The sequence below is a fragment of the Mchenga conophoros genome, linkage group LG20 (assembly GCF_057382185.1).
Source record: "Mchenga conophoros isolate Kocher_MC1m ecotype Shallow Benthic linkage group LG20, M_conophoros_male_GT1.1, whole genome shotgun sequence".
NCBI lineage: Eukaryota > Metazoa > Chordata > Actinopteri > Cichliformes > Cichlidae > Mchenga > Mchenga conophoros.
In genome coordinates this window covers 25124773-25138030 of record NC_140545.1, presented here as the reverse complement: position 1 = coordinate 25138030, position 13258 = coordinate 25124773, and the positions used below count along the sequence as shown (strand labels likewise).

Sequence of the window (13258 nt, the reverse complement as noted above, 5' to 3'; positions counted from 1 at the left end):
GTTAGCTAGCATAGGCTCCAGCAACCCCCCAACTCTAAATTGGATGCAGGGTTGCAGGGATGTAAACAGATGTTAAGTAACTTAACACTTGGTTTTTCAAGCATAAAAAAACATGCCTGATTCAAAGAATGAACCTCTGTTGTTTCTACACAACAACAACTTAGCATACAATCAGTTCTAAACTGTATTTTTATGCATGTTGTTGCTAGAAGCATGTCACAAAAACACACTTGTTCTAATTTCTTTTGTTAGCTACAAAAAATACCACAGTTTGATGGGCCTAAACTATATTGTTTTGCTAGCAAGGTGAATCCCAAAGAGCTATTAGCTGCAAACTTGGTATATGAGAAAATGGTGAGTTTTTTAGTGGAATTTGAGGAAATTGGTCAAGTGGAGGACACCTGACATCAATGCATCAGTGGCCACAAGTTTCATGGAGTGCTTAATCCAAATGAAACTTCTGGTTCAAATTGCTTTCAATATGTACAGAGGAGGTCAGGAGAAAGGTAGAACAGCAAGTGTCTACAGGCAATTCTAAAACACATGGAGAATCTGTCATGATTTGGGACCGCATTTCAGCTGGTGGTGCAGCCAGAAAAGTGCAGTCAAGTTTTATTCCACCACACAATACCATCTAAAATGCTTCTGATTGCCTTAGGCTTCATTTTTCAACTTGAAAATGATCCCAAACACACTGTCAATGAAGTAAAAGTGTACATTATCAGTCATGGACTGGCCTCCCCAGAGCCCTGACCTCAATATTACTGAAGCAGTGTGGGATCATCGTGACAAAGAATGGAACAAAAACCAGCCAACATCCAAAGAAGAGCTTTGAACGTCCTTCAAAAAGCCTGGAGAACTATTCTCAGGAGCTCAGGCTGTGCTGAAGAGTAAAGGTGGTCATACCAAATACTGCCTTTCAAGCACATTGTAACTATAAAACTCTGTTTTTGCCTTATAGTCACTATTTTTCATGGATTTTTGCACGTTTCAATAAGTCGTTCCACCCAATTCCCAGTTTTCCTATCAAAATAAACAGAAATGAGGAATGGCTTGAGAATTTTGTACAGTAGTGTAATTGTTAGTGATACATGTATGTGTCTGTGCTAAAAGTGGGCATCACAAACCTAATTTTTGCCACATGCTGAAGAGCTCATATGCCATCATAACTCTCATGTCACCATACCTACAAATAGAACAGCAAAAAGAGATCAAATGTCGAAAATGACATAATTAACACGATGCTTGGAAGAAAGCACACACAATTAAAAAACTCTTACTTATCTAGGACTTTCTTTCTCTTTGCAGGACCTAATGACTCCAGCTGCAGGCTGGGCTGGTTGATGTACAGCACAGTGAGGCTGAAAAAGGAGTTCCACACCTGACAGACAAAGAATTATAAACAAAAGTAAAGAAACGCAACACTGAATGACATTTAAATTGCGCTAGTTAGCTGCTGTGTGGCTTCATGGTGTAGTGAGCACTAGCTGCTCTCCTAACACGCACCTTGAAATCAAAATCTGCATCTGAGAAGTTCTTGTGCAGTGCCGGAGACAGAAACTGTGTTGTCACTACGATGATACTGCAGAAAGCAAACATTACCCTGTCAGCTTACAAAATGAGCTAGGTGCCAAAAATAGATGAAACATTTTGCAACACAAGCGTCACCTTCAGAGTAGGATTATCTGAAGAAAGCCTGATCTAATGGTTGGCTGTATTCCCTTACCATCTCTGGGACAAAGACTGCATGATAGAAATGGAAAAAGCAGACTCACTGACTGGTTAGGAGCCGCATGACACTCCAGTCACGGGGGAAGATAGTCAGTTTCATCAGATTGCGAAACACGCAGAAGATCTTCAACAGGAACTCCTGCAGAGGAATATATTAAGAAAGAGTATGCAGTTCTGAAATGTAGTAAATAGGCCACTGCACAAAGCTTTGAGACTCAGAGAGTTTCCCACCTTTAGTTCCTCCTTGCTGTGGAAGTTGTTGAGTAGATGGTGAAAATGGATCTCCGTCATCTGCCGGAGCAGGGACAGAAGACAGGAAACATACTCCCCCTGCATGCAAGAACATCGCAGGCACAGAAAGGTTAATGAAGAAAAAGATGAACTAAATGGAATTTATTTTTACTGTCCATCAAAGATGCCGCTTGCGCGACAGTTTACCGTTATCTCAGCAGTGCACTGGGGGCATCTTTGTCCTCTGGATGTCTCCACAGAGTGAGATTTGCTCATGATGGACAGAAGAGTTTGCAGCAGCACATCCAGTAAGCTCTCCACCATCATCTCCACCTCCTCCTGAACAGAAGACTCCTGAAAACAAAAACCAAAGGAGTAAACTGACGGATGCAGCGCAACTAAAAAACATTAGCATACAATACGTCAGTATGTGTTAAGTATGCACAGAGAACAGGGATCTGTACCATTGAGCTTGTCTTGATTATTGAAAAAATGCTGCCCAGGATCCCAGAACAAATGAGCAGCTCCCTCTGCTGGCGTAGATGCAGGTGGATGTGATGTAAAACCACTGGCAACAATATACTACGAGATTCTGGCAAAAGGGGAAAGAAAAGAAGGAAGCAAACTGAATATAAAACGAAAAACACACTTTACGCACATTAGATTTGCATGGGCTGAAACTGTCAGACCATGCTGTTCTGTCATCTTCAGAGAAAAACATTTTCTTAAAACCTTCACAATTGTCTCACCGGGGAAGAAAAAGAGGCGGCTCTCGACTGTGCGAGCAATAGACTGCAGCTTGACCACATCCATAGACTGGCCAATGTCCACTGTGCTGGGCATGCTCCCTAGGGTGCCCCTGACATATTCAGCTACCTCCTGAACAGTGAACATCTGTAGCAGCTCATCAAAGATATCAGGGAAGCTGTTCAACAGCGCTGCCTTGAGAGGGAAACAAAACACAGAGCTGCAATTAGTAGAATACATAGGGAACAAAAATTCAGTTTCAAAGATGCTACAAATAAACTGAAAGTCATAATACAAATGAATGAAAAGGCCTTTCTCCATGACATACACACATAAAATGAAAAAACAAATTAAGCCGAAACTCAAAGGAATCCAGCAAATGTGTTGATGCACAAAACGGTTTAGTTAATTTTATATTTACTCTCAAATTAAAACATCGAATCTTTCAGATCCAGGGTCAGGTTGTGCAGCATCTGCTGCATTGTGGAACAAACACAAGGGGGCGCTGTCACTTACTGAGGAGGACGAGAGCCCAGGAGCATGAACACAGAGAGGCATGCAGCTGATGAAAGCCCTAGACTGTCCAAAAATCAAGCCAAGGAGGGCTCAACAGTGGCAGTGAAGGATGGAAGCATCAATCAAAAAAACACAACAAATAAAAGTCACAGGAATAAAAGAAGTTAACAAACTCAAGCAATGAAATATGAATGCAAACTGAGAGTGAATAAAACTGAAAATTACAAAAAAAAATTATAACAAAAGATAAAAATGGCTGGTGAGCAGGTGACATAAGGGGGATTTTGAGAGTAGTTTGAAGCGTGAAGCGTCTGACCTGTGTGAACACCAGATTCTCTGAGCTGCGGCTATCCAGACTCAGGACAAAGCGGATCGACTGGAAAAGCTCTTGGATGCTGGCTCGGAACTGCTCCTCCTCCATCCCACAGGTGGCTCTTGAGTACAGGATACGAGACTGGACGATGAACTTGAACAGATACTCTAACGCCTGAGTTGATTGTTGGGGAGATGTAGATAGGGAGTCAGTTGGTGCTCACTTCATCAGTTTCCAAACAAAGAATGAAACTTGCATGCTGGATGAGTTGAATATTGAAAATCAATACATAAAACAAATGCTTTTTAATCAGGCCCTGTGACAAAGTATCTGTTTAAGAGATTCAATCACAAAGGAAATTCAAAGAGCACATGGAAATGCTGCACTCTGTATGTCATTTTTAATAACTTCCTTTCATTAGCTTTTCTTTCAGAAGGACATCCGCTTCCTGAGGCCTCATACGATGTCACATTATTCCTTATCAGCACATCTGTTTGACCATTTCCTCATGCCATGCTAATTAATCGCTGCAGAATGAGCCAAGGAAGAACCAGAAGCGAATGAGTGCGAGACTTTACCCTCATGGCTTCCTGTATGTGGTCCTGTCGGACGACCTCGGCTGAACGGTCCATGTACCACTTTAGACATCGAACCAGCTCTCTGCAGACAAATTGTCTCAAAGTAAGACACTTTGCGCAAAACCAGAACCTGAGCTTCTTCTTTATTTGTGCTACAGACTAACTTCAAAGAATTTGGTAAATGTTTTTATACTTGTATGCCAAAGCTCCTGCAAAGTGGTTTTGTATGTAGGAGTCCATGACGGGTCTGAAGTGGTAGAAACGGCTGTCCCTGAGCAGGTTAATGATGAAGACCTGAGCACACAAATACATATAAGTTGTAAAACACTTCCTCTACCTAAAAGTCACAATACATATTTTAATTTGTGAGTACAGCTCCTTTCATTTTCTTACCAAAGACTGGAAAACCAGCGGCCCGTATTTATCAGTGTTGTCATCTAAAAGACAGAAGAGCGTATCCAGGACATCTCGCAAGAACTGCAAAGAGAGGGGAACAAAAAGAGCACGTCTCAAAACAAGCATCGCATTAAAGGCTTTACTGCTAACTAAAATAGAAACAAGGACAAAAGAAAAAAGGATAGCCCCGTCATCACAAACATTTTAAAAACATTTCTGTTTTTTTCCTGACACGCTAATGTGACCGCTCGACAGACCAGCTCAACGCAATTTCTCTAAATACTACAAAAACTTTACGTGTATTTTGGATGCACACAAAGAAATCCTACTCCTTAATCACAACAACACAATATTTAGCAAATAAACAAAATAAAATCATAACAGGATAATAAAACAAATGATCTTCAGATATTGTCAAAAAAAACTGAACTCAGTAAAGCTACAGTTACAGAAATAATAACCTTGACAATCTCCTCCCCGCTGATTTGGCGTAGTCGACCGAGGATGTCCAACACCCTGTCTGGGTGGGCCTTCCAGTTAAGAAGAGCCAGAAGGTCCACTGAAAGAAAGAAAGCCAAATAAGCTGACCAGGAAGACACAGCATGGAAGAGCAGCATGTATAAGGTGGTAGATTACCATTTTGTGTTAGTTTGGTGGAGCAGAGTATCGTAGAGACCCAGAAGGTTTCTTTGGGGCTTCTCTGGAAGGGCAGGTTAGCAGGTAGGTTGGGGCAGCTGTTAAAGTCCTCCTTACAGCAGGGCAGGCTCAGATAAAGGCCCTGGTTGCTGAAGGTGGCGTTTTCATCACACTAGAGGATTGAAATGGAACAGTAAGAGCTGGACACACACATGTGGACAATTAATATTTAATGAAAGAATACTGCAGCAAAAAGAGCTGCAGTTCTAGTCAATAACAGGGTGGCTGTAGCTGTGGCTTTTGGCAGCTGTTGCTCAGAAGGTCGAGCGGGTTTTACACTAAACATAAGGCTCCTCCAACTTCCATGTCCTTGTGTCCTTGGGCAAGGTACCAAACCCCCAAAACTGCCCCAGATTTATCCATCAGAATACGTGCATGTTAGGAGAAGCCCTGCGTGTATAGTATAAAAGCTCTATGTGAATGTGCCTTGTATATGTAGCGTATTTAGCAAAATATCAGTCAAAAATGGTAAATGGGAAAATGAATTTGGCTCTTCTCTCTGGGAGCAGTAAAAAAAAAAACCAGCCAAGTGCCACACTAGACCTCGGTGTTTCGCTCAGTTATTTATATAATTATGTTTTAATGTGCTAAGTACACATGCATGATCACATATCAAAAACTGACGACATGTCAGGCAGCTAACAAGGATGAGATATTGCATAAAGGCAGGACTTTCACTCGTGTATGAGTCACCTTCTACAGCTGCTGCAGAGCACCACATGTCTGCAGCATCTTACCTTGTACACATACAGCTCATGACTCTCATCTGAGAGTGTGGTCCCATCCTCTCTCATCAGAGGAGTGAAGGCAAAACCAAACAGTTTTTTCTCCCCTTTGTCTTTAGCTGAAAGGAAACACATCACAGTATCCTGAATCATATACTTAACTATGCTGCATAAACCTTGCATACTGTGAGCAATCATCCGAATAAACGTGTGTACTGGGGGTGCCACTGGGTTGCATTACTGACTCACTGGAGCAGTGTCTGAATTCAAATCGTAGGTGGGAGCCTCTGAAACGGTCTATAGGAATGGGCAGCTTGACCATCTCACTCCAGCGAGGACTGTTGTTGTGATACAGGACAAACGAGCGATATTCAGAGGTGTTAGGCTCCCCACTGCCTAAACTGATGCAATCCTGCAAAAAAAGCAGACTTGCTGTAGTTCATATACTGACGATATGGCACGTATTAACTCATGTGCACATGCGTCATACTTTGAGTGTGTCGCCGTCGGCGTAGAGCACATAGAGCGTGACTTCGATGTTCTTCTGGACACTTTTGCCACCCCTCTCAAACTCCCCCCGCTCCAGGGTCAGATACAGGTCGTTGCGTGTGTCACCTAGGAAAATTAAACAGCCCGAATTTTACTTAGAGGGGAAATGATTTCACAGATTTGTCAGAGAGAACGCTGCTGTTCGTGAGAGAGAGAAAAATGATGAAGCCTTTTGTGGCTCCAGAGGGACTTTTGAAAATGTGACTGCCTCAAGTAAGATCACTTTGAGGTCAGCTGAGTATGAAAAAATAATCTGGAAGTTTGGAGTTGGAAAACAATTAATCTGCATTAGGAAGGCAAAGACATCTCTGAAATTCCCCAACTACGACAACAACCCTGTCTCCAGCCATGTTCATGCGAGCCTCTGCTCCACAGAGGAAGTGTGAGCGGTCAACATAAATTAAGCCTTCATGTGGACTTGAATGTGCACTGTATGTCGCATTCTCCTCAATGCAAAGTGACCCCACTGAGTTGCAATAAACCAGCTCATGACTGCCTCAGCACCTTTTGTTCGGTCAGAGTTTAATGAAAGAAATATCAGTAGCAACAGTGCATGCAGATATTGCAGTTATTTATAAAATCAGATTATAGTTATTTATATCAAGTCATTTCCTTGGGGACAGATGACTCACAAGGAGTGATATTGGGAGGTATTTCAGGCTAACTGGAAATAAGCTGGAGAGGGGAGGAGAGGACAGGATTATGCATTCTCAGTAGACACAAAGCACTGCAATGTCAGCTGATGAAATATTCCGAAATAAACACACTTCTCCCTTTTCTCTTTCTTTGAGTTATCTTTAAAGACCTCTGCTCTTTAAAATCTGCTCTGCACCTGACCTACATTCTGATCTCGCGCAGAGAGAGAGCGAAGAACGTAGAGTCTACAAAACACCAGGAGTGGAAAAAGTACTTTGCAGTGGCAACAACATAGCATAACGCCATTTCAATTAAAAGTTTTACTTACTTATTATGTAAGTTCAAGTACACAGAGAACACAAGCTGAATGTACTTGGTATAAAAGGGAAAGTCTTTTTCCTGCAAAAAATTGTTTTTGTGTGTCACGCGTATAGACTCACTGGCCACTTCATTAGGTATACCTTACTAGTACTGTACATTACCCATTTTTACCTTTAAAAGAGTCTGAATTCTCAATGGCCAGGTTTTCCACAATCCAGCGTTGTGGAAAACGTTCTTCAGAGAAAACGTTCTTCAGAGATTTTGGTCCATATTGACATGACAGCATCACACAGTTGCTGCAGATTTGTCAGCTGCACAATGATGTAAATCTTGCATTTAAGCACACTTCAAAGGGGCTTTATTAGACTGAGATCTGGTGACTTTGGATGCCATTGAAGTACAGTCAACTCATTGTCATGCTTGGAAAAACAGTTTATGATGATTGATGTTTTGTAAAATGGTGCTTCATCCTGCTGGAAGCAGTCAACAGAAGATAGTATACACAGTGGTGATAAATGGATGGACATGGTCAGCAACAATACACAGGCAGGTGGCGTTTAAATGATGTTCAGCTGGTGCTAATGGCCCAGAGTGTGCCAGGAAAATATCCCCCACGCCATTATGTCACCACCACCACCACCATCAGCTTCAACTGTTGATACAGAACAGCACGGATCCGTGCCTTCATGTTGTTTTGGCCAAATTATAAGAAATTGACTCTCATTAAAACAAACAACATTTTTTGTGATCTTCAATTGCTTGTTTTTGGTGTGCTTGTGTGAATTGTTGCCTCAGTTTACTGTTCTCAGCTGACAGGAGTGGCATGTGTGGTCTTCTGCTCCTGTAGCCCATCTGCTTCAAGTTTCATTATGTTGTGGGTTCAAAGATGATCTTCTGGATACCTTGGTTGTAGCATGTGCTAATTTGAGTTACAGGTGCTCTCCTGTAAGTTCAAACCAGCCTGGCATCAACAAGTCTGAAGAAGAATAAGGTTATCCTCGTTCTCTGTAAAAAGTGGGCATGGCTTTGTGGGAAAACCTCCGTAGACTGGCAGTTTCTGAAATACTCAAAAACAACCATGCCATCTTCACCTAAATCACATTTCTCACCCATTCTGATACGGAGTTTTTCAGCAGATCATTATGACCATGTCTGTACACTGGGTTGTCGTTACATGATTGGCTGATTAGATATTTCCGTTAACATGAAGCAGAACAGGTGTACCCAACAAAGTGGCCGTGGAGTATATAACATTAGATTTGTAATCCGCTGGTTTTAACTATTTTATACAGAGAGCTTCAAACTCTCTAAGCAGGGAGGGCTACAGTAGAATCATCTCTAAACAAAGATTACTTAAAGACTCCTGAAATGTGATGCAAGCTCACTGATTTCATACACTTTGTACAAGCGCTATGCTTTATAAATTGTACCATATTCTAAAGTAAAGTCCTGATAAATAGTACAGTCATTCTTCTGTCAGCTAAACCACCTACAGACATCAGCAGGAAAAAGTACAATGATATGTGGGGGTACCAAGCAGTATCAAATGAAAATGTTCTACCGTAGTGCAAGTACCTTAGTGGAGTACTGGAGTAAATGTACTTACTGTGTTATTTTCCACTAGTGCAATATGCTACTCACACCTACATGTTTTCCAGTCTCTATCCAGATTGGAATAGCTATAATAACATGCCTGTAAACCGAGCAACATGACCATTCACGTATATTGGCATTCATTTGCCGGTGTACACACAAAGCAAAGGGTTGGTTTTTGGTCTAATAGTAAGACTGGAGAGTTCTTTGCTTGGACCAGTAATGAGGTGGAACTGTTCCTGTATATTTGGAAAACAAAGATAATCAATTGCCAGAGAAGGACAAGACAAGAATTACCCATAAAGGATTAAACAACTGAAGGTGTGTGAGCCAAGCTAAAACCTTTTGGATTAATTTATGTGACTTATAACATCCAATCAGGAGGCGAATGTCAAGTTTTCTTTGCTACCTGCTCAGATGATTTTCGCTTTTTGATGCTCTAGTGGATGCCAGGCATTAAAACAGTAAAGGTTGCATGTAGTTAGATGTTTTAACAGTTTAAAGCTGAGGCTGTACACTGAACTTCTCTTTGTCCATTATAGCCCTCTACTTTTTGCCTCCTTACCTGGCAAGATGACATCTGGGAAACCCAGTTTGCGTGTAAGTGCCAAAGCCCTGTTGAACACAGCCTGGTTCTCCCGTCTGATTTGCTCCAGCTCACCTCGCAGCAGCTGCAGGGAAATGATGAGGCCTGGAGGCAGGGGCAAAGGGATGGTGGGCATAAATGATCGTGTGTAAATTGGGAAAAGGGCAAATGAAGAGGTGTGAGGTCGTGGGTGGAAATCAGAATCGAATAAAAGACAGCACAGGGACAAAGAAGAAGAGAGATGTAAGAAGGGAGGGACAGAGGGGTATTTAAAGGACATTAGTCAGAATGTGCGGGAGGAGAAGACAGACAGAAGAGTGAATGGAGAGACGTGATCAGAGCCAGAACATAAGGAGGGAGGGAAAAATTGGGTTCTGGAATTACACAAAGAATCGAGGGAAAATATGGGTTTTGCACAAATCCGGGGACGTATTATTGTGAGGCTTGAGTCTTAAATAACCTATGAGATACTCATAGGGAGAGATGTAACAGTGAATTATGAAAGATCAACCCTTACAGTCTCTCCACTTTTCAATATTTCACAAAGCAAGACGGTTTAACGAGACTCGAGGCGATCTTTTGAAAGCAGAAAACAAATTGGCTGAGTTGCATGTGCTGCATGTGTTGCATACAGTTGAATATAAAGGTCTTTTGTTTTCATTAAGAAGTTTATAGTTAAACAGACCCATTTTTAAGTACAGTTGTAAAAAGGTTACAGATAAAATTGTCCAAAAAACCCCCATAAAACTAAGTTTAAATAAAACTGGGACACCAGAGCCCATTTAGAACAGACCGAGGAGTCCTGTGAGCCGAATCACAGGACAGTTTTCCACTGCCCACTAAATTGTGGACAACTCTGGGTGTCTGTTTTAAGAGGAATGGGTATTAGCAAGCTTGTTATCAGTGCACAATTAGATAGCCAGAATATGTGGAGGTATATTTGTGCACACTGGAAGGCTATAGACAGCATGCCATTCAGTTGTTATCGTTAAGGAAAAGCCTTCTTGATTCAGCAATACAATGCCAACATAGATTCTTCTCCACAATGAAAGATTCCCAGCGCTAAACTGGCCTCCTTGCAGCAGTTGACCTGTCAACTACTGAAAATATTTAAAATATCACAAATCAGAAATACAACAAATGAAGTCCCTGAAAAGCTGAAATATAATATCAACAGTCGGCTTTCAAAACACCAGCAATTTGTCTTGTCAGTTCCCAAACACTTACAGAGTTTTGTTGAAAAAAAGAAGTGATGCAACGTGGTGGTAAACATGCCCCTGTCCCAGCTTCAGAAATGTGTTGTTGGCTTCGAGATGAGCTTAATGTTCTTTTTTTTTCTCTTTTTTAAAAAAATGTGTGCTGTTTGTTTACAATTTTGAATTAAATATGGGAAGTTTTGTTATTGTTTACATCTAACTAGCTTTTTTTGGAAACAAGGCTATATTTGTATTTTTAATTTAAAGAAGAAAAGAAAAGAAAAGAAAAACAGAGGTGGAAATTTAATGGGAGATCAGCAGAAACAGCATATTTACCATAGTTGGTGCTGGGGGCTGAATACTTGGTGTTAGACTTGCGGATGATGTTCTCATGTACCTGGTACCATTCGTTCTCATTGTTACATCTGGAGAGAAAGACAGTTGGGGAAGGCTGTTAACAACACACCCATCAGAGGGTCCAGATGGATGGTTCAGGACTGTGTGTATGGGGACTGCACGAGCAGCATGAGTCCCAGAGCCGATTTCCTCCTGAAGAAAAGGTAGCAGCAGGGGGAGGTGCTATCAAGCAGCACATTAGCCGAAATGCACAGCGCACTAAGCAAACCTGACAGTCAGCTCTCTACCAGCCTTTTTCATTACTGTGGGCCCAAAGGCCCCTGGGAAAGGCATGGGGAAATGCACATACTAGAGCGATATAAGAGCCGACAGTTTGGAGGCAGCTCAGCACTGAATCACTGCTTCCTTTTTAAAGGGAAGGGATCTTTGTGTCCACCGAGAAAGCCAATAAAAACGGCGGTTTTCTATTCGAGAAATCTTTATTTCACACTGAGCTGCTGTATGGTACTCCACAAGAAAAACAGAACGTAACTGGATGGCAAAGTGTAAAGACGATCACTGACCGGGAGCGAGCTCAGAGAAGGACAGTGCAGATACGAGGAGACACTCTAACTGTTGACTGACAAGAAAATATGCTGAGCGTGGCGTTATTTTTGCTTTGTCCTCTATCTTTGCTCAATTATCTATGTGTCATCTCTCTCGGCCTCTTCCCCTCTCCTTCTCTGTGTCTCCTTCCTTCGCTGGGCTGGCTGGTGTACAGGAGTGTCTTTCTGTGGCAAAGCCTAACAGAAGCAGCCAGATTCACAACATGCCAAGTGCCCTATCTCAGGCCCAGGGTGAGAAGCTATTGATTTTCCAGAGGACGCTTCATTATCATTCTGGTCAAAAACACACCAAGCATCAGCAGTGTAACACTAGGTTGTCATGCTCAACATTTCGAGAACATTTACAGATTTCTGCTGCTCCTCACAGACTCGTTAACCCTATATTCACAAAAGCAAGAAGTCTTACAGCAATGAAAAGGCTAAGCAGAAGGAGAAGAAAAAGAAAAAGAAGAATAGCTTCAGTGGTATATTTACGTATAAACTTTGAGCACAAAGTCCTTCTCCTCTTTGAGGTCGGTGATGGTGTGGAAAACATCACTCATGGCAAGTACAGCGCAGCCATAAGGTCGCCTATACTGCACATGCGGTGGGCCTTTCTTTGAGTCATTCAGCAGCATTCGGCCTGTAAAACAAACAGAGAAATAATTTGCTAAGAAGAACCACTAAAAAGTTATAACCATGAGTAAGACGTCATCATACACTTGTTATTTACCCGTTCTTATGACATGTGCAACAATGTACAGGTCTCTCTTCAAGTCTTTGCTGCTTAGGTCCTACAGAGAGGCAGGAAAACAAATGTTAACAGATTCAAGAAGGAACAAAAAAGTTTTAAAAAAAGTACAAATATCTTACCGTGAAGAGAGCACACAGGCGATCAACCTTCTCTGGATTCTTTGGTCCTCCATTTTTGTTCAGTTTCACCATGAACTTTTCGCTGCAAACGAAGCCAAATCACAGTTTCAGAGTGTCTGACAACCACAGAATGCCTCAATCTGCTGGGCAGAGACTGTGTGTAGATGTGCATGTATGTTTGTGCTCTTGAACAGATACAGTTTGTACTTTACTGTAAGCCCATTCAAGGCTGTTATGTGCGCGCTGAGGCTCCTCGGTGTACCTGATCTGTTTGGCCTCGCGACTGTCGTACAGAGAAAAGAAGACATCTGCATCCTCGCTGATGCTGTTGTAAGTGAAGCTCTTCAGGTTGATGAAGAGGTGGTGCGACACAGGGACACGGCAACCGTCACCATGGCGCTGTCTTATGCTATCACCCTGAGAACGAAAAAGAAAGTGACCGCTCACAAGACCACACTGCAAGCGAAGCCAAATACCTGCCACTCTGTATATAGATATGTTTATTAAACAGATCAATGGAAGTATTGAAACTGTTGAAAAATTCATAAATAAGCTTTACAGTGTTGTAACTAGAGTCTATTTATAGTGGAGTCAGTAGAGATGAACGATTTCATCCCAATTAGGATGTGA

General features: G+C 41.9%; 1 protein-coding gene across 3 annotated transcripts in view; it reads right to left on the bottom strand.

The window, feature by feature from the left end:
• LOC146550917 (dedicator of cytokinesis protein 3-like) overlaps window positions 1-13258 on the bottom strand; it is a 55552-nt gene that overhangs the window by 18011 nt on the left and 24283 nt on the right. For all 3 annotated transcript variants that reach the window (XM_085259255.1, XM_085259256.1, XM_085259257.1), the window contains exons 9-31: window positions 12891-13045; window positions 12629-12710; window positions 12489-12549; window positions 12251-12398; window positions 11151-11239; window positions 9598-9723; window positions 6424-6548; window positions 6183-6345; window positions 5946-6052; window positions 5149-5320; window positions 4974-5071; window positions 4510-4593; window positions 4310-4410; window positions 4117-4198; window positions 3542-3712; window positions 2712-2904; window positions 2427-2554; window positions 2170-2316; window positions 1963-2061; window positions 1776-1870; window positions 1507-1582; window positions 1281-1381; window positions 1128-1186 (exon numbers count right to left, since the gene is read on the bottom strand). In XM_085259255.1, coding sequence (XP_085115381.1) covers window positions 1128-1186; window positions 1281-1381; window positions 1507-1582; window positions 1776-1870; window positions 1963-2061; window positions 2170-2316; window positions 2427-2554; window positions 2712-2904; window positions 3542-3712; window positions 4117-4198; window positions 4310-4410; window positions 4510-4593; window positions 4974-5071; window positions 5149-5320; window positions 5946-6052; window positions 6183-6345; window positions 6424-6548; window positions 9598-9723; window positions 11151-11239; window positions 12251-12398; window positions 12489-12549; window positions 12629-12710; window positions 12891-13045 — 2662 coding nt within the window. The remainder of the gene's footprint in view (window positions 1-1127; window positions 1187-1280; window positions 1382-1506; window positions 1583-1775; window positions 1871-1962; window positions 2062-2169; window positions 2317-2426; window positions 2555-2711; window positions 2905-3541; window positions 3713-4116; window positions 4199-4309; window positions 4411-4509; window positions 4594-4973; window positions 5072-5148; window positions 5321-5945; window positions 6053-6182; window positions 6346-6423; window positions 6549-9597; window positions 9724-11150; window positions 11240-12250; window positions 12399-12488; window positions 12550-12628; window positions 12711-12890; window positions 13046-13258) is intronic.